The following is a 20,158-nucleotide window of genomic DNA, read 5'->3' as shown; positions in this document are numbered from 1 at the left end:
TAGACTAAAGGGCTTAGAAACTCATTCAAATCAAGAAGTATGGCCAATTTATCTAAAAGCTAAGAAAACAGCTTGAAATTTTGGTCACAACTTGGCCTTAGAACTTTAGGTAAAACTCAAAGTCATGGTGTGAGTTCTAATCCATAATGATTCCAAGTTTTTTCAGCACATACACTAATATGGTCAATAATCAAAACCTCAAAATACCTTATCAATGCCTTAGCTAATTTTAGAAGTGGCCAAGTTAACAAGAAATAAAAGTGTACTAGGACTTTTTTATGTGCTTTTACCAAACTAATCTTGAATTAATTAAGCATCTTTACATGAGGTTGGATTTGCCAAATTTCCTAGAGCTTGGTTGGTATTATCTATAAAGAAGATATGGGGCCATTTACAACATTGTGATAGATATTGGCATTTGCTTGCATCCATCCCTTTTGTAAAGTGCCTTTGAATGTGCAAGTATCCGTTCTAAGCTTATATCTATTGGATATGGGCTAACCCTTGGGTGTCCCCTTGTGTGGCTCAAATGGGTTATTTGGCCCCTTGAGATGTTGTTCAACACGTGGCATTTTGGACTATTAGTCCCATAAGCAATGTGGGGGATTTGTAGTCCTTGAATATAATAGTAGAGGAACCCTCTCTCTCTCATTCCTCGTGGGACTTTTTGGGGGAGAGAGAGAGAGTAGTGTGGCTATGGGACAGGGAGCGGGACCCCCCACCCCACACCCAACATTCCCTGCAGTTGACACGTGGCAACGTCTAGTGGCACAACATGTATCAGGAGCCTGCATCGCTCGCAAACTATGCAGACTATGTAGGTGGTTGCCTATCACATTTTTGACAAGTGGCAACCAGTGACTCTGGGCAAATTTTGACTACTACGACGTGCCATGATTCATGGCACAATTAAGTGTGGGTTCTTGTTTGGCAGTGGCATGCACCAGCGGTGGTGACAAATCTTTGTATCCACTTTGGGAGGACTTTGGTTTGTCCTATACCCGATGCGGTTTGTCGTGTCCCCTTGGTTTGTGGGTTGGCTGGCCAGCACACCTTTCAAGGTGCTTAGCGCACCGAGGGTGTTGGATATGGGCCAACCCCCTTGAGTGTCCCCTTGTGTGGCTCAAATGGTTAATTGGCATTTAAATGGGTTATTTGGCCCCTTGAGGCACTATTCAACACATTGCATTGTGGCCTATTAATCCCATAGGGAATGTGGGAGATTTGTAGGCCTTGAATATAATAGTGAAGAAACCCTCTCTCTCTCATCCCTTCGACGACTTTTTGGGAGAGAGGGAGAGAGAGTAGCATGGCTATGGAATGGTGAGTCGGACCCCCACACCTGGTGCTCCACACAATCAACACGTGATAGCATTTAGTGGCACAACAATACCCCTTATGTTATTTTCGTATTGTGTTTCTTCCTATAACCTTGTTTCTTTTCAAAACCCACCTCAATGAGACTAGCTTGATGGCTACTAGTCTCCTCCCTTTGTTGAAAGTTGAATAAGCTTGACATTCCTTTTCTAGGTTGGATGACTTGATTTCTCACTTCGTCTTGCAAAAAATTCTCATACAAGGACATTACCTTAAAGAGAGAACGTGAATATTTTAAATGTGCTAATAGGACTCATTAAAAGATATTTTGCATAAAAATGGAGTAGGGATACTCACAAGGAGCCTTTCTATGCACCAAATGCTTTGATGAGGAGTGTAGACAATGAGGTAGAAGGTTAAAGAGGTGATTGACACAATTGAACTTGTGTTAGCAAGAAAGATCAAGAGGAGCCAAAGGCAGATGGCAACTAATAGGCAACAACGATGATAGGAAAAATTTAGGAGAATCAAGTCATGCACAATCACATCAGCATAGATACGGGGGGAGGATATAATCAAAGAGGTAATTTATCCAATAAAAGTTGGGTATAAGTTCAAGTCAAGAGAGAAGCCACAATCCAAAACTAGCAACAAATATTAATGAAATTACTGTGACTAATTTGGTGGAGATCACAAGGATTGCCCAAAAAATAGTCTAACCTAGTACAACAACTGCACTTGATAATTCACGTGTGCCTTTTGATATTAAGCAAGTGTAATCTATGAAACCCACGGGGTGGGAGAGGGTGTGCACACAAGGCCCCCTATTTACCTCTAGGAACGTTATGCCATCATATTGGATCCATTATCCCATGCAAATGCTGCCCCCGGTCCCCTCCCCCAAATCGAAACAAATGAATGCCATCAAAAGTCTAGCTTTGGATGCCTATCCACCACATCTAAAAAAGTGCAGTTCATACCAGGATAGTCTTGATTTCTCACAAACATATTCTATCAAAACTTCAATCCTTGCCCTTTGCTGCGTGGGTAATGATGGCGAAATCAATGCATTGTATTCAACCACATTGTTTGATATAGCATTTGAAAATTCTCTACCCTTGGCCCGTATCTCCTTTCCTTTTGCATCAAACAAAATTATCCCCACATTGCTTGGAAGGACTCAAAGCTCCATCAAAATGCAAATTGAAAGAAATTGTTGGAGTTTCCAAGTCTTCACATACAAATGAAAAGCAATTGTTGGAGTTTCCAAGTCTTCACATATCTCGTCATTTGTACCTATTTCTTCTTCCCCTTCTTTTCCCGTAAGTAGATCTGCAAGAGAGGCCCTAGTGGTGCTTTCGGTAACAAAAGTGTGAGAATTCTTAGAGCTCACAAATCCATTTTGCAAACTCTCTTTCAAAACAGGCAACATGAACTCTACATGTAGGGGTTTCTTGCTTGCTTTAAAGCACACATTGTGTTATTATGCAGATCCCCTTTTAGCAAGCAAAAGGGGTTAATTGCTCCATCGTTGAAGCTTTTAGAGTTGCCCTCATCTTCATCATTCGTATTCTGTGAAGATCCTACTCCGTAGCTTGCAGAAGGCATTGTTGAATCTTTTATAGTTCACCTCTCTCCCAAATATTTCCTTCATCTATATCGTTTAGTAGTTATTACGGAGTTCCCTTTTCGGAAGGAATATATCTGGCGAAAAGGTTAATCTCTACACTCTCATCTTTGTCATTGAATAGTATTCCATTATGTTATTGCGTACATCCCCTCTCGGGAAGGAATGCATCTACCCCCGTTCAATTGCCAAAAGGGGTTATTCTGTGTATTGTGGAAGCTCTTAAAGTTCACTAGTGTCCAATCGCTCTCTCTCCTTCAAATCAATGTTGCCATCAGAAGAAGAAATCTAATTTACACTTCTCTAGAATTCTTTCCTCAATGAAGGCCACGAAGGACACTCCGTAAGCACCACAAATTTATACACATCCAATATGCTGTAGGATTCATCATTATCCAAGCTCTACATATTAGAGGCATTGACAACATGTTTTCTTGTTGGGGGTGAGATTCTCTTAGACATGAATTTCAGAAATTAACATCCAATCAGTAAATTATCAAGCATAGTTTATTTATTTGAACAATATCAATTTTGCAACTTGCAACATAGCATATTAAAGAAATCAACCATAAATACATAACATGGCATTCATAATAGAGGAAAAAAATTCCTACCCTCTTAAAAAATGACTCGCAAAATAGCAACCCTTTTCACCTAAAAGGGCAATTGCTTGAAAGGGTTGATAGTGGCAATCATTTCTTTTCCTTGGGGCCATCATCTGATAAAGATAGCTCCATCTTATATTTTTCAATCCCCTCATTAGGTTATTCTTCTGATGAAGAGAACAATTTGTATTTCAACATCAAGAATGTAACAACTTTCTCAATTAGCGATATGCAATTTTCAGTACTACAACACAAACAAGACGGCTTGGAATACCACACGCAGATTTTGATGTATGCTATAATGAAAAAGCTCCTTAACTTACAAGTTCCACATTCTCTGAGACATCAAGCTTGCATATTGGGCACAGCTTTGAGTGCTTCAATAACCACTCAGAACCACATACATCATGGAAACTATGCAGACATGGTAGCAACATAAGCAAATCCTCTACATTGTACTCCTCCTGACAGATAGTGCATAGCCTGCAAGATGAAGTAACAAACAGAGTAGTGATGAATTACCATTATTGCATGCACTATACCTTATACAGATCCAAATTTTCATCCGTGTAATCGCTTACTCATGTGCAATATCACATGGAATCTGGTTGCATTTGTGCCCAGTGAATGAGTTCACGATGGCAGGACCGGCTGTGCATTTCACATTTTCCAGCAATACAAGATTCTGCAAAGGATTAGTCCAACAAAAGCAATTAGTAAATTGACCAACTCATAATTTAGTAAGACAGGTAGAGGTTTGAGGTGATAATCAAGCACACACACTACCTCATAGGACATGTCCAACAGATCACCATCTCTCGAGCGAGCCAAGTTGACATTTTGAACCCCACCATGTCCATTATTTTCGGTCTCAGACAAGGGAAGGGGAGTGGCTGCAACATGCACATGTTATAGTCACATAGGGATCTATGCAAGGTCCCTTAAAAACAAAAATCTTGAAACACAACAGAAACGCATAGAGCAGAGAAATAGCAGCAACGAAACCAAGAGCACAAATTACACATATCTTTTGGCTGGTCAGAAGAAATGTCCAGAAAACTAAGGCAAGTTTTGGAAGGCATATTTTCATATATAAGGTCTCAAATAGTTGCAAGGTCAATGTAGGTGAACCATATTGGAAGTCGTTCATAGCTAGTTGATAAGACCTACTAGCTGCTGGGGCTGAATAAGGCTTAACCATATTTTAACAGGTCATTCCTTTTGTAAGAAACGCTCTAAGCTACTCGAATGAGTTTAGAAGACGACTCTGCTTTCTGCACACAAAATAAAGTTTTGAGGGATCATCTTCGACAAAATGAAGAGAAAAGATCACAGTTTCCTGCCTTACAGATGCAAATTGGCAATCAAAGTCACAAGAAGATCATTACAATCCAGTGCGGTCAAGAGGTAAGATGATTTAGAAGAGGCACAAGCATTGCTGCCACATGAAAAACCTTTAATTGAAGATCCAGGTAATCGCCTTTGGCAGCCCATAAGCAAAGTGATTCATCAAATTGATCGAGGCCACAGATGCAAGTGGAAGCAGCATCATAGGAGGCATATACAAAGGATCCAATGAGTATCATGAAGTGGACCAACTGTCAGCCAAATTGAATTTTCAATCCTAGTGTTAAATATGGGCCTTTTAATTATGTACACTTTAAAAGGTTGATTAACCACAACTAGGCTTGCGTAAGCACCAAATGGATATGGGAGGATTCATGCTGCTTGAAATGATGGTTGTATGTAAACTAGATTGGTAGGATAACAGAAGTTGACCTAATGCAGAGAAACACAACAGACTGAGCTCTGATTGCAGATGGCAACAAAGCCCTCACAAGACACAAAGACCAAATCAGAAGCAGAGTGACTGCAATGATCCTCCGTCTATTCCCATGAGTGACCTCCCCTAGAGCCTGCAGTTATATTTAGGACCTCCAGGGCTCTGACTGAAATTGCCACCTCAAACCTGTAGAGAGCTCCGAAGAAGAAGGGGCACCCTCTCCACTCCCTGAGGAAGATAGTCCTTCTAGCACAAGCAACCCTGGAAGACTTGACCAATGACCATCAAAGTGTGTACAATGTTTGTCCAAATAGTGGCCAAGGTGTGAAATGGGCAGACCTGGGAACCATCAAGTGACTTTGTGCATCTGGATCTCCAGATATGCCAGACTGAAATATCTGACTGGTGCTAACTTCAATACAAATCAAGAAATATCAAAATTGCCAAAAAACCTCAAAATTTCCCCCGAGATAGATCTAGAACTTGGAAGGTTGGGGCATGAATCAGCAACATAGTTGGATGCCGAAACGGAAACGGCAGAAATGCCAAAATGGTTTTTTCGGGCCGAGCGGGAACGTCAAAATGAGAAACAGCAATGTGGTAGAATTTATGTGTAAAATAACTTTATGAGGAGAAGGGGAGGGAGAGTATGAGGAGTAGGAATGGAGGACTCGAGGAGGAGGATGGAGAGGAGGAGGGGGAGGAGGAGGGAGGGAGAGTATGGGGACTCGGCAGGATGAGGGACAGTATGGGGAGAAAGAGGAGAGAGAGAGTGGAGAGGCTAGAGTAGGAGAGTGGAGAGGGTAGGAGTTCAACCCAAGCTACCTAGCTCAAATTTCTGGCAGAAATAAATCAGAGGCTCCCCTTTTTACTCGGAGTCCACCACAGGTTTGAGGTGGCATTTTCAGCCTCAGCCTCCGAGCTTTATTGGCTCTTCTTAATGAGTAGGTTTTATGACCCACTCAAGGTAATCTTTCTTTTCATGCTATGCATGATGTACTCTTGCCATGATTGGGCTTATTTCCTACTTAATAGAAGTCTATTCATTGAAAAAAAAAAAGGAACCCATCCAAATCGAGTGGCAGGTTCAATGTCCTGATTCGAAAAGGGGAATGGCAGACAAACTAAATCTCTTTTAAGAAAAACAATGAACCAATTGGGCAAGATAACTTTCGACCTACAAAAGAAATAGCTGATGCATATATTGGAGAAGTGGAGAAATCACTAATCTCCAACATTTTACTGGAAGGGGTACAAAATAAACACTGTATCAAGAGAGGCAGGCCCTATGAGCAATGTCAAGCACTAGAAAGGGACATGGAAGTTCATTATGCCCTTGATAATGTGACACCTAATCTCTAAAGATGCAGCATCCTAGCACTCATATATACAGGACAGATGTTGAAATTGAACACAAATAGTGAAGTAAGCTCGATCTGACCTACCCCATGCTTCAACAGCTAGCATGGTACGCAATGAAGCATGCAAGATTGCATGGCATCACAACAAAGCACCACCAAAGAATGTAGGAAACTTCCGGATATACTAGACAATATAGGGCCCAGAAACATGTGCATACCTGCTGCAGTATGAAGCACATCACATTGTAGTAACAATTACAGTGTGGAACTTTTCTGGTAGTTAAAGGGGTGATGAAATAGATGCTTACTTTGTCACCCAATATCACAATAAGTCAACTGTTTTACCCAATTGTAAAACCTTCCAACAACGTCCATAGCTGTCTGAGATACTCGAACAATTTGTCTGTTGAAGTAAAATCGTGGAATGACCCAAACGGTTTGGGTTACAGCTCTTTGTTGCACTCTCAACTATGCTGCCTGCATAACAAGAAGGAAAAAAAGGAGTGGTAGACCAGCCCTCCTCTGATAAAAAGAGGCATTTATGGCCTCATTTGAGTGCCAATTCAATTGAAGGTGGCCCCAAGAGTGGATGATGTATGCCACATGAAAGGTGATTACACCTACAGACCCAACCAAAGTGGACAAGACCCAACCAAAGTGGACGTGTGGAAGAAAAGGGTGCTGTCTATGATCATAGGGAAAAAAAGAGTGCTGTCCATGATCATAAACAGATTTAGTTGGTGGAGAGTCTGAAAAGGGCAAGTTAGAAGACTGCTTCTACCGTGTGATGAGCCTGGACATATTGCACACAACAGAAGAAAGAAGAAGGCTGATCGAAAGAAGGAAATCCATCCTCGAAAGGAAGGGTTAGATTCATGCAAGACACAAGTGGTGACCAACGAACTATTCTTGAAGGGTGTGCCAGTGAAGGACATCAATTGTTGCTCAAATTCTCAAACTGAGGACAATTGAGGATAAATATAATGGTGGATACAAGGATGCAGATATCAGAGGCATGACCAGGACTGTTCCAGGAGTTCAGTCGCAACACTTCGGAGAGGTGCCTAGAGTGCTGCAATGGCAGGTAGCAACAAACCCCAGCGTATATACTTGCACCATGCATTGATGATTCCAAAAGAGTTTTTGATATTTTGTTTGCCATGGTGTTCTCTTGTAAGACAGTGCAGAGTGAAGACATGTCAGGCAGACAAAGGAGCGTGCTACATAGTGCACTGTCAAACACTCTTAAGAAGCTTGTGGTGCATACTAGGGAAGCTGTCATGCAAGCCAGTCTAAGGAGACCTAGAGGCAACTTGATGGAAATTTGCAAAATGGGTTTAGAGACCGGAGAACCAAAAGTATTGGAGAGTATTGGCAGTACTTTAGAAGACTTAGGGTTCAAACCTAAGAATGGCTCAGAGGAAGCTGTGATCCAGAGGCAGCTGATTGCACTGTAAGAATTTTTGGATGGGATCTTGGGGGAGGGCATCCATGTGGAGAAACCATAAAGATTTCTCTACACAAGGTCAATATCTCTGTATACAAACATTGCTCGATGATGGTCAGTTTGAAACAACCCTAGGTGTCTGATGCTAGGAAGGATCCCGGCCCTTCCTTGTTTCTGAGGTAGGATGGCCTGTGCTTGTTTATAGTGCCTGGGCTCCAATGGCTCAAGAGGAGACTTCAGATGGTCAATGCCAACTCGACAGTTTAGAGGGAGACATCATTGATCAGTGAGCTCAGACAGAGCGTGGACGAGGCGGAGCGGATTCCAGAAGTCAACTCATCAGAGAACAGGAACTAGTGGTCCTCGATTTGCAGATGGGGTATATGGACCAGACTTGAAGGATGTACTCTTCCAAGGGAGCAGATGGATCATTCTCTTGGATGGGGTGTTGGGGTAGTAGGGTAACCTCCCCAATTGTGAACTCCCCAAATGATGAGAGCAATGAGGTGGTTATACTCTTACAAAGGGCACGGCTTAGTTGAGCCCATTGAATGGGTACACAGCTTTTGGCAACATTGCTGGGGAAATAACAAGTTACCATGCGAGCTTGAGGTCCCTCATCATTATTAGGTTACTTTAGAGTAAATAGTACGTGAGTGTTGAACAGAGTGAAAAAGTTTCCTATAAGGGAAAAGAGCTTCTCACATGACTTCTCAACGTCCCTCTCATAGAATTGAGAAGTTCAGCAAGAACAAGATCAGGATTACAAACGCTACTGATGATGATCCCCGAAGAAGAAACTGAGGTAGAGCATTGGGAGCTGCGTTTGGCCCACTGGCAGGTAATCTTTCCTTCCATCCTTGCCATCCTTGTTGAACATCTCTGTCTTCACATTCATAGTCACAGTGACCGGACAAGCGCAACTGGCGAAATATAGGCCATACTCATTGGGTTCAAAGATAGGATAACTACCAGAAAACGATGCGGCCTTGTCCAGGAATTGAATCACTTACCATCTATGGATAAGAAGGATGAAGAAGCATATAGTGCAGGCTGTGAACTGAAATTACCCAAAGAAAGTGGCCTTTGAGTGACATGCATCCAGTACACTCAAATGTCTCACTATTTCTCAAGGAAAAAGAGTATATAAGGAAGGTCATAAAAAGTCAGCTTTGAAGAAAAGACAGTTGATCAAACCCTACTTGGAAGCAACGAACAAATAAGGTTACTCTCCTTCGCCCTTCTACCTCACCTTACCAAACATCTCCTTGAACGTCCCCATTCACTCAGTAGCTAAAGATGCATAGGCTTCATGTGACATGGGAGTTAGGGACTCTCATTACTATAGCATTGTTTATTGCTAGCTTTGTCCTTGAACAAATTTTGACACCATGGGGCAAGGAGAGACTCCCAAAGACCAAAGACCCCACACTTGTAGGGCCTATGAAATTTGGAGAAAGCAAAGCAACCTCGGGTAATCAGGAATTGAGGCATTTCTTTTCTATTTTTATCAATCGGAAGCGCAACAGAAAACATTGGTTTAAGTATAGAATTTTCACTTGTCGAGAATCGGCAAGGCATTAGCCAACAGTGTTACACCTCATGTAACTTCTCTCGATTCCCAAGATATTTGTTGACTTTGCTTGTTGGAATGTAGAGCTCCCCATCTGTAAGCAGAAGGGGGGGTGAGACCAGTTGGAGGGAGGGGCTGCCATGTGGGCAATTTAGGGCAGCCATGTGGGCTACCCAGGCCAGCATATCATGCTAGCATAAGAACAGGTTCAGGCGCAAGATGGAGGCTGCTGCTGGCCCTGCATGGGCAGTAGAATGCACCAACAGTAGGCCTGTGTACAGGACAGTACAGAGCAGCAGATCCGCAGACCTGGCTGCTGTCGTGGCACACAAAGGAGCTGGTTGGCATCTGCTCGGTAAAACCCTATGTTGGGGTCGGGTATACCAAGGCTGGTTGGCCATTTGAGGAGGGCATACAGCCCCATATAAAGACCTGACTTGGAGGTTATTGGACATTCAGCCAGGCAGCATTCAAGGGCACCTCACTGGGCATATCTACACCCAGTAGTGGGTGCACAGATAGTGAGCATATTATGCAGTAAGAGCTCATCGAGCCTACGAAGGGGCCCAAGGGTTCTAAAGCAATAGGTGCTGCAGACCGTGCCTATAGTGGGACCATACTTGGCTGCCTTTCAGCTAGTGTTACACTTTTGTGGCAGGCTTTGTACTTGATTCATCTATCTATACATGAGGCTTTTGGCTGTACTATGGTGTGTGTTGTTAATCACCCACTACTCTCACAATGAGGATGAATTTCTAACACATCTCCCACACAATATCAGAGTCAGACTGTCAATCAAAGATAGCTATGATGTAAGAGACTACTCTATAGATCTGCTTCTACAAACTTAACATGAGGTCTTTGTTCTGAGAACAAAAAGTGATTTAGTCAGTGTGTTGTATGTCTTTTGAAGATGCTGGCGTCATGCACTCTACGGCTGACGGATGCAAGTAACATGGAGATCAAGGGTATGATGGAAAAGGAGAGATTACAGGTAACCTTGGCCGGCTGAACAAGGATTCAGACTTGAGTGGAGCTCACGAGAGCTTGGTTCAGAAGACTGCTGGGAGCGAGCTTCTGGTTGGTGAGGATCTGCAGCCACAAGGATCTCACGATACATGTTTCGAGGATTGAGGATGCGACTGTAGCTTGAGTGGAACCGGTTGTAACAGACCCACGATGCTCGGTACCTTGCATTATTATGTCTGTCCCAATTTTCTGAGGGAGATAACTGGTTGGCTCCCCGGAGACGGTATGTTCAGTCAACTTGGTATGCGCAGCAAGCAGGCTGCCACATGGGAAGCAGACCATAGTTTATTTTAGGGCAGCCACAAGACCATAGTTTATTTTAGGGCAGCCACCTGGCTACCCAGGCCAGCATAATAGGCCCTGCTTCAGGGCTGAGATGGAGGCTGGTGCTGCCCCATGCCCCAACAGAATGTGCAAACATTAGGCCTATTATAGAAGGTCAGCAGATCTGGCTGCTGGTCCGGGCACACAAAGGACTGGTCAGCAACGAGTCAGCAGAACCCTATGTTCAGTCGGGCAGACCAGGGCTGGTCGACCAAACCAGGGCTGGTCGACCAGACCAGTCCCCTGGTCCCTCACGTGGAAGTAGGGAAAGCTTCTGCAGCGGTAAGAGCAGACTATGGTGCCTGTAGTGGTGCCATACTTGGCTGTAACTTGCAGCAAGTCATGGTACACTGTTGTGGCAGTTTTGTACTTAATTCATCTATCAAGTACTACTGTGTGTGTGTTCTTTCCAATTTCTTTATCTACTTGTGTGCACACATGAAAGCCAGACATTGTGGTGTGTAGTATCTTGGCAATTAAACTTCCTCATTGGATGACCAAATATAGTCTGAGCCATGTTTTGAGCTATGAGGTACGTGTTGAGATCTCCCGCATTATCATTGAGGCCTACACACTAATGGGAGAACTCATCCATACAGAAGTATAAACCAGAGACTCCCCTCATGCCTTCAACAAAAAACACTGCAAGTGGATCGGGTGCAAGCCACATGGTCTCAAGCCCTAAGGAACGTGTCAACTAAGCTGACGGTGCTCAGAAACATACTAAAATGCACTCAAAAAAGAAAAGACCAAACATGCAGTGATGCAAAACGCCATCTGCGAACTTAGTAACATAAAGCAACACTGGTTAGACTATAGAGACTCGACGATAGAATTTTGCACTGAGCTGCAGGCGCCAGGTAGCACACCACAAGCAATGCACTAAGGTTCGAAATCATGTTCATTTTGTACACACCGTTGTATTTGCTGGCTAATGAGAACACAAGGTAACCTATGACACACAGAGACAAGATAATAGAATCATAATGTTGAAGGAAACTAGTATGGTTACGTGCTGCCTGTGAGCGGAAGAAAGAGCAACATACCAGAAGTGCGAGTTGTATTTAGCAAAAGCTTCAAACCCTCAAGAATCAAGTCGTCAGGGTAGGTAGCACCGCAGATCGATTGGATCAAGCGACGATTTGCCAGGGACCATAGATCTGCCTTATCCTTGTCCGCCAACCCCTCCAGGCGCCAAAATTTCCAGGTCCAGTCCGCCATTGTAGCTTCCATTAGACAAGCTTCTACACTGAGGCAATCAAGACACGATTCAATAGCCGGCGACGTGCTATGGTTTTAACTACTGAAGAGTTATGGACGGCTGTGGGAAGCGTTGTTACTGGGTCAATCTCAAAACTCGAACAAAGAAAATTGGAGAGAAAGAAAGAGATGATCGCAACGTGATCGATCGCGAAGATGGAAATTGCAAAACACAGAAATTAGAGAGAGAGAGAGAGAGAGAGAGAGAGCACCGTGCTGCTGATGTTGGCCGCCAGAAGGCGAGGGAGCAAACACTTCATATAGGAATATTAGCACATCTATGTTTTTGGAGGAAGCCCAATATATATAAGGATAGAGCAGCCCATATTAGCACATCTAAGTTTAGGCTACGATGAACCACAAGAAAATTTGGGCTGTCCAAGTAAAGACTGCTGTACAAAAGGCGAAGCTCCACTAAATTTGTTTCGGGAGCTCCAGTAAATGGGTTGTGATCTCCCGCAGACTTGAGAAGCAACTGTCCCTTGCAGGCTGCTTTTCTCTGTCTTGTTGTATCCTTGAGCTCCTTTCCTTTCATGAGCTCTCCAATGGAGATGAATCCTTCGAGAGATACATGATATCTGTCACGTTGTATGCTTTCCTTTCATGATACGAGCTCTCCATGCAGGAGATAAATCCATCGAGAGTCGGATGATACGAGCTCTTGTCACGTTGTAGCCGTTGCTGCTTTTTTCTCTCACATTGTATCCTTTCCTTTCATGAATATACCAGCTCCCAATGAATTAACTTGTCTTCCTATCACACAATTGCCGCTTCTTTCATTCTCCATCGCGCGATTGCACCAGAAAATCAAGTGTGTGATACGCACCCACGTACGAGATCTCAGGCATCGGTGCACGAAAAGCTCCATGTTAACAGGACACCTATCATCTGTTGATGAATGGTGTCCTGTTAACTCGTGCATTTGTTAATAATATTAGTGAGATCAAGTTTAGTATGTCGATTTACGTAAGACAGAGCTATGAGCTTCGACGGTTGTAACTCTAACTAATCAGTTGGAAGGCATGAACGCCGCAACATCAAATACTTAGATCAATGATTCCGCCTCTGTCTTCTTAGTCTAGCTGGTTCGACTGCACGTCTTACATTGTTCAAGTAAGATTTTTTTTCAAACATGGTATCAAAGTGGATCTCACAATCCTGGCCCTGACAGAGCGAAGACATTGTTACGAGAGACGATGGAATTTTTCAACGAGCGTTGAAAAATGAAGGTGGCGGTAGGGCTTTCATGCTTCCTCGCACGTTAGACTTTTTGAGAAGCAGCCAACTCATTGGGTGTCTTCTTTATCTGATCGATAGATTTGCAGGAGACAGTTACGTCTGATCGCAAGCATAGATTTGAAGGAGAAAATTATCACATATACCTCTGATCACAATATATGTACAAGAAATTTTGGACATTCTCCCAATTCGGGAAATCTTTAGTACTTGACACACAGTAAGCAAAGGAAACTAGTATGGTTACTAAGCAAAGGAAACTAGTATGGTTACTAAGCAAAGATTCCCGATTGGGGAAAGCAAAGATTCTCGATTGATACCTAGAGACAAGATAATAGAATCATAATGTTGACGTTCTACTGAGCCGCCATAACTAAGCTTCAAAGCTTTTTGGCCCTGCAAGGGTCCTAAGGGATGATGGTTAAATGTCTGGTTATGTGCTAAATGCAAAGTACTGTAAGCCAAATGCAAAGTGCTATATGCCAGATTCAAAATGCTATGTGAAAAAATAAAAGTGCTTTGTGCCAAATGCAAATTGAAATAAATCCAAAAAAGGGAACATTCCTTGGTCTTGAGGAAGTGTGGTAACTCTCTCCCCACATAAATGTGCTAAATGCAAAGTACTATATGCAGAGCATAAAGTGCTATGTGTTGAATGCAAAGTGCTATGTGTCAAATTAAAATTGCTATGTGCTAATTCAATTTTCTAAAAACAAAACTTGTGGTTATGTGCAAAAATTATAAAATTCAAATAAAACATATTCTCTGTCAATGCAGCTACCTTCTCAGATCTAGTTTTCTCTATAAGGAGAGGTTTGGGGGAGGACCATAGGGAAAATCTCAATCGTTAGATTGAATTTGGAAAATATGGACCATTGGATGCTTTTGTTGCACAAGTGGTAGTTAGGAAATGGAGAAATATGGGACATTGGATAGACAAGTCAGTTCCAACTTCCCCTTCCCATCTCTTCCCTCATCGCCACCACATGCCTTTCGAGCCCGAGGCGAAATCCCAGTTCTTCAACAAAATCAGAGACAAAATTTAGGTCCTGCAGCAAAATGCGAGGCAAAATCGATGTTCTCCAGCAACATTTGTGTTGTTCTTCAACAAAATCAATCTTGCAGCTCATTACAAGCAACATCCATACCTTAATATGACACAAAGTCCGTGTTCTTCAGCAAAATCCATGGCAAAATGTATGTTCTTCAACAAATTTTGTGTTTCTCTTTAGCAAAATCTGATGACAAAGCATCTACTCCTCAGCAAAATCTGAGGCAAAATCTCTCCCCTTCAACAAAATCGTTGGAATTGCAAGCAGAATCCATACCTAATCTATGAGATTGCTCTCTCCTTGTTGAAGTTCAAGTGGAGCAATGATGTACGCTTACCACCCACCCTATATACTCAGTTCACCACTCATTAGCCTCAAGTTCGGTTGCAGATGTACACCGATGATTGCCATTCTAGAAAAGAAACATTTGTAAATCACCCCACATCTCATTTATTATCAAGATTTTCTCAAATGTTTGATTCACATCCTACCAAATGGGATCCCATGTGGCAATGCTATCTTCAGTGACATGAATTTTAATCCTAGAAGGGCCCTTCAAAAACAATACAAATGACCGTTTTCCTCCAAATAGCCATTAGAAGTGAATGTGGATTTCAATTAGATCATACTGGCCAACCTGCCTCACACCATCATGAATATAAATTTGACACAAAGGAATTAGGGGAGTTAGAGTCCCTTGAGTTGGTATCTCAATAGAATAGTCTTCCTTATTTTGGTTTTTTGTTTCCTCTCCTTCTTATCCTTCACACCTTCTTTAGTTGGGACTTCTTCTTGAGCTTACATCATGCATATCATCATCAATAAAGTCATCATCATCTCCAAATGATGTAGTTTATGAAATATTTGGTTGCAACAAATTATTTTTTATAAGCAGTATCCTAGTAGTATTGATTTAAAAAACATTCAAAACATTGAGTATATTTTATCAACCCTTAGCCATAGCGATATTCATTGACACAATGAACGAAATACTCACCCCAATTGTAACATTCTCCAGTTTCACCTCTTTATCTCCCCGCACCTCTTTCTCTCCATCATTGGTCTCAACTTGATGCAATTTATCTATTGCTATCATCGTCATAGAAAGCTTATGTAATGATCTATTCATCACCATGTTGGAATACTTTTTAATGTGCTCAAACAATCCAATTAGAAACTTGAATCAAATTTAGATATAACAAATTTTGGAAGTATCTCTCGGCCAATGTAAAAAAAGATTTTTAATCTTCTTGGTAAGACCAGTTTGATTAAAGAATTAGAAACTCCATATACAATAGCAAAGAAACCTTTAAATTTACTAATCTTTCTCTTTCCTATCGATTCTCTCTCCCCCTCTTTCTATCTCTCCCTCTTAACATGCTCACATGAAGATAATGCAAATTATAAGTTTGAACTTCCACTCCCCACAACTGAGGATGTAGCTTATCCAAACATTTTTCACTCTTTAAAAATTTCCACTCCTTTTTAAAAACTGCCCCCTCTAGACATAGCTCGCTGGAAAGCTATGCCAAATAGGGTCAAAATTTCTATAATAGACACATTTTTCCATCTACTTAGACATAGTTTGCCAGCAAGTTATGCCGGAAAGGGATCTAAGTTTTTATAATAGATACATTATTCCATCTTCCTCCAACATAGCTCACCAGCAAGCTATGCTAGAGGGGGTCAAAAGTTATAGAATGGATACCTTTTCCATCCCCATCGCCGACGAGCGATTCCGGAGGGGATCAAAATGTTTACAAATTCAACATACATTTCCATCCCCCTCTAGCATAGCTCACCGGCAGGCTATGCTAGAGGTGGTTCAAAATTATACCTAAGTACTTGATAAGAAGGCCACGTGTTTGAAGTATTGGGCAAATAGACCATGCTAAGAAGACCTTGTTCAGATCTAAGAACACCTTGGAGACCATTGAATTCATCTAAATTTATACAAGAGGGGGAATTTTTTTAAACTTGTACCAGCATAGCTCACTGGCGAGCTATGCTAAGAGGGGGCAATATTTTTTGAATTCATTAAAATAATGGCCCCTTCCTAGCATAGCTCGCTAGTGAGCTGCTATGCTGGTAGGCTGATAAATGTAGCCACACATACAATGATAGAATTCTTCCCCTTCCCACTCCCGTTAACTAGGCTCTTTCGCTCCTTTGTTTGAACATAAAATTGGTCTCGGTTGGCAACTTCAAAAGTTACAGAGACTTACTAGGACACAAATGGAACTGAATCAAGTGCAAGTGATGGTGAACATTCATCCTCCAACCTGCAGTCGATCGCGATGGAGGCAATACCAATTCACTGGCCTAAAATACATCCTTTACAATGATTATGTCGGCATCATTAAGCCATTCTACCAGTTAATAAGGCCAGCTTAATTTTTAAACTCTCTCAACATAGCTCGCCGGCGAGCTATGCTAGGAGGGAGGCAAATTTTTTCTAATTCATTAATAAGAAAGGCTATAGGACACAACAATAGGCAAAACACAAAGAGGTGTGTGCAAAACTTCTAAAGAGAGCCGTTGAACAAACCAAAGAAAGTGAATCAACATAAAAAACATAGGTGAATCAAAAGTTGTAATGGAAAAAGAATACCCCACCTAGTATAGCTCGCCTTATAAAAAAATTTGCATGCCTTATAAAAATTCATCTCCTGCTTGATCTCTGTTCGTAACTTCAAACCAAGCTCTCCTCCATAGCCGCTTTATGTGTGAGATGGATACCCTACTTGTAGCATCTCTTCCCCATGTCCAAGCTTCCGTTTAGCTCATCTAGTATTTTGGCTGCACCTTCGAGCCTTTCTCTAGCTTGGAGAGATCTCTGATGTGTACACAGCTTTTATGTTGTTGGCCGCCACCCAAGCTCCTATGTCATCGTGACTATCTTCAGCTCCACGCTTTATGCTACTGCTCAACATTTAAGAGATGTCATGGAGTTTATCTAGCCATTGTTCCATGCTTGCTTGTCACGAACTGTCTACCAGTCAACTTGTCTAGTTTACTCCAGCTTGGGTCTTCTTGCAAGAAGCTTTGTCTATCATCTACCTAGCCAACTTGAAAGTCTTCCAACAATCCCTCACCGTAATGCAAAAAATCTATAATTCATGCAATAACGATTACTTATTGATTTCTCCACGAGCTTGTTCAATCCAAAGGTCTATAGATGAATCTTCATCTCGGTAGTAGTAAGGCTTGCCTTGCGCATTTAGTTGTTCAAAGACTTCCTCAATGGGTATGCTATGTATAGAAAAAGGACTCGTACTTGTACACACAGAGATAGTCAAGACGAATTGCTTTATTGATGATGAATGAATGTTTACATATCTTGTCTTATGATTCGGTGTGTCTCTTTGAAAACCTCTTCATAAGGTATATACAAGAAATGTTGTCGCAGTACAACTGTAATGATAACTTTGGAAGCAGCTTTAGTTCTTCGAGTAACATCTGTATCCATAGACCTTCTTTGGTGGCCAATGCTACTGCTACAAACTCTGCTTCAGCAGATGATAATGTCACTGAGGTTTGCTTCTTTGACTGCCATGTGACTGCTCCACTTGCAATCACAAAAGTAAATCCAGTGGTAGACGGTCGTGTATCTATTCCTTCCCCCCAATATGAGTCAGACCATCCAAGTAGTGCAGTGAGTTGACGAGGAGGGATATGACGTGTATACTGTATACCAAGATTATGTGTGAAGCTAAGATAGCGAAGGACACGAATCAAGTCTTTCCAATGTTTGTAGCCAGGATTGTGCATAAAGCGTGAAAGAAAATTAATACTATGATAGATGTCAAGGCGTGTGCCTATCATTAAGTATTATAATTTTCCTATCAATTGTTAATAAGGAAATTGCTGCATGAATTGTTTTTCATTATCAATAGTAGGACAGTTGGCAAGAGATAATTTACAAGTGACAAAAATGGGAGTGTGTGATGGCTTAATATGACTAAATCCAAATTGATGAAGTATTTCATCAATGAACTTAGTTTGATGTAAGAATAAGATACCACGTGACTTATTACAGTGCATATGTAGCCCTAGAAAATATGTAAGAGGGCCGAGGTCAGTAATTGCAAATGCAGATAATATTTCCTTCTTAGCCTGCTCTATAACGTGTGTGTTAGAGCCTATTAATGGGATATCATCAACATATAATGCAACTATAAGAAAAGAATTAGAAGTATGTCGAATATAAATATTGGGTTCAATAAGGAGACAAGAATACCCAGTTTGAAGCATAAAATTGTTGAAACGTTGGAGCTATAGTCGAGGTGACTGCTTCAAGCCATAGAGTGATCTCTGAAGTCGACATACATGATGGGGTGCACCGAGAGTAAGGTGGTTGTTCCATATAGAGTTCTTTGGGAAGAGTTCCATGAAGAAAAGTCATATGAACATCGAGATGGTGCATTTTGAGATCGAGTGTTGTGGCAAGTGCAAGTAATATTCGAAAGGATGCCATTCAAAGGATAGGAGAGAAGGTCTCTTAATAATCTATACCAGAGATTTGACTGAAACCATGAGTGATGAGAAGGGCCTTATATCATGCAATGGAGCCATCAGGTCGCAATTTGCGACGTAATATCCATTTACAACTTATGGGATGGCGGTCTAATGGGAGTGGAACTAATGTCACTTCGGGTTGCCAAGTTGGTTAGTCAGAAATCCATTAGAGAGGAAGTAAAAGAGAGGAGAGGGAGAAAGGAAGAGAGGGGTAGAGCAAACGGAGAGGAAAGAGACAGAGAAAGGCAGCGAGGATAGGACGAGAGAAGGAAGAAAGAGAGAAGAGAGAGAAAGACGAGAGGGAGAGAGATAGGAAGAGAGAAGAGAGAGAGAAATGGAGACGTGGGAAAGATGTCGGGGGAAGGGAGAGAAAGGTAGAGACATTTAAGAGGAATAGGGATTAGGAAAGGGAATAGAGAGAGAAAAAGATAGAGGGAAAATAGAATATAGTACATTGGAAAGGGAGATTGAATATTCCTTGCCTTGAGAGTAGGGTGAAAAGGAAATATGGAGGATTTTTTTAATTTCATTGCAACCAAAGGCCAATATGAGAATTGCAAGGTGCATCTAGGATATATTATGTTGTTCCATCTGATGTGAGGTATAAGATTGATTGCTCATTTTGGTAGCTATAGTCATGAAGTTGAAAAGATGAGAATGCAGTGAGCATGTCAACATTGTGAGAAACTTGGAGGCCGATTATGTCGAAAAGATCCTTTGAGCAAGAGGAAAAAGGCTTGAGAAAGAGATGGCTAGGGATATAATATTCAATAGCATAATATATGTCGGTGACAATGCCACAAAGTTGATGGACAATGGAACCTTTGCTGAGTTGCTATCACATTTGAAGCCCTTGAATAATCAAAGTAGGTATGTGGGTCTTTCATCTCCTTGCAACATTTCATTATCAATGTCACATAAAAATGATTGATAACAATTTTCTTTGTTTAGACTTCGAAGATGGATTGAGACATTCGAAGTGGCTTCAAATCCAGCTGATGATTCAATTGATTCTATTTTGAAGCT

The 20,158-nt window shown here is 41.7% G+C and overlaps 1 protein-coding gene across 2 annotated transcripts; it reads right to left on the bottom strand.

Moving 5' to 3' along the window:
• Window positions 1–3,619: 3,619 nt before the first annotated feature.
• On the bottom strand, window positions 3,620–12,772 carry LOC147889530 (uncharacterized). Of its 2 annotated transcripts, none has more exons than XM_087392064.1 (5): window positions 12,688–12,772; window positions 12,113–12,315; window positions 4,336–4,442; window positions 4,131–4,234; window positions 3,620–4,032 (listed from the first exon to the last, which is right to left on the bottom strand). In XM_087392064.1, exons 2-5 carry the CDS (start codon window positions 12,297–12,299, stop codon window positions 3,864–3,866), a joined length of 567 nt encoding a protein of 188 aa, XP_087248190.1. In that variant the 5' UTR covers window positions 12,300–12,315; window positions 12,688–12,772; the 3' UTR covers window positions 3,620–3,863. The 2 variants fall into 2 exon arrangements, with proteins under 2 accessions (XP_087248190.1, XP_087248189.1); XM_087392063.1 differs by lacking the exon at window positions 12,688–12,772 and adding an exon at window positions 12,539–12,656.
• Window positions 12,773–20,158: the final 7,386 nt, after the last annotated feature.

The sequence above is a fragment of the Dipteris shenzhenensis genome, chromosome 20, assembly GCF_047967505.1.
Source record: "Dipteris shenzhenensis isolate YYH24624 ecotype China chromosome 20, Dip_SZ_1.0, whole genome shotgun sequence".
In the NCBI taxonomy this organism is placed as follows: Eukaryota; Viridiplantae; Streptophyta; class Polypodiopsida; order Gleicheniales; family Dipteridaceae; genus Dipteris; species Dipteris shenzhenensis.
This window is presented reverse-complemented; position numbering and strand designations above follow the sequence as displayed.

What these genes read in the sequence shown, in the direction of transcription:
- LOC147889530 (XM_087392064.1), bottom strand. Translation starts at nt 12,299, where the DNA reads ATGGAAGCTACAATGGCGGACTGGACCTGGAAATTTTGGCGCCTGGAG. An exon ending in TGTTGGACATGTCCTATGAG is followed by an intron (nt 4,235 to 4,335) that starts GTAGTGTGTGTG and finishes AATCCTTTGCAG; the next exon opens with AATCTTGTATTGCTGGAAAA. An exon ending in CCATGTGATATTGCACATGA is followed by an intron (nt 4,033 to 4,130) that starts GTAAGCGATTAC and finishes TTCATCTTGCAG; the next exon opens with GCTATGCACTATCTGTCAGG.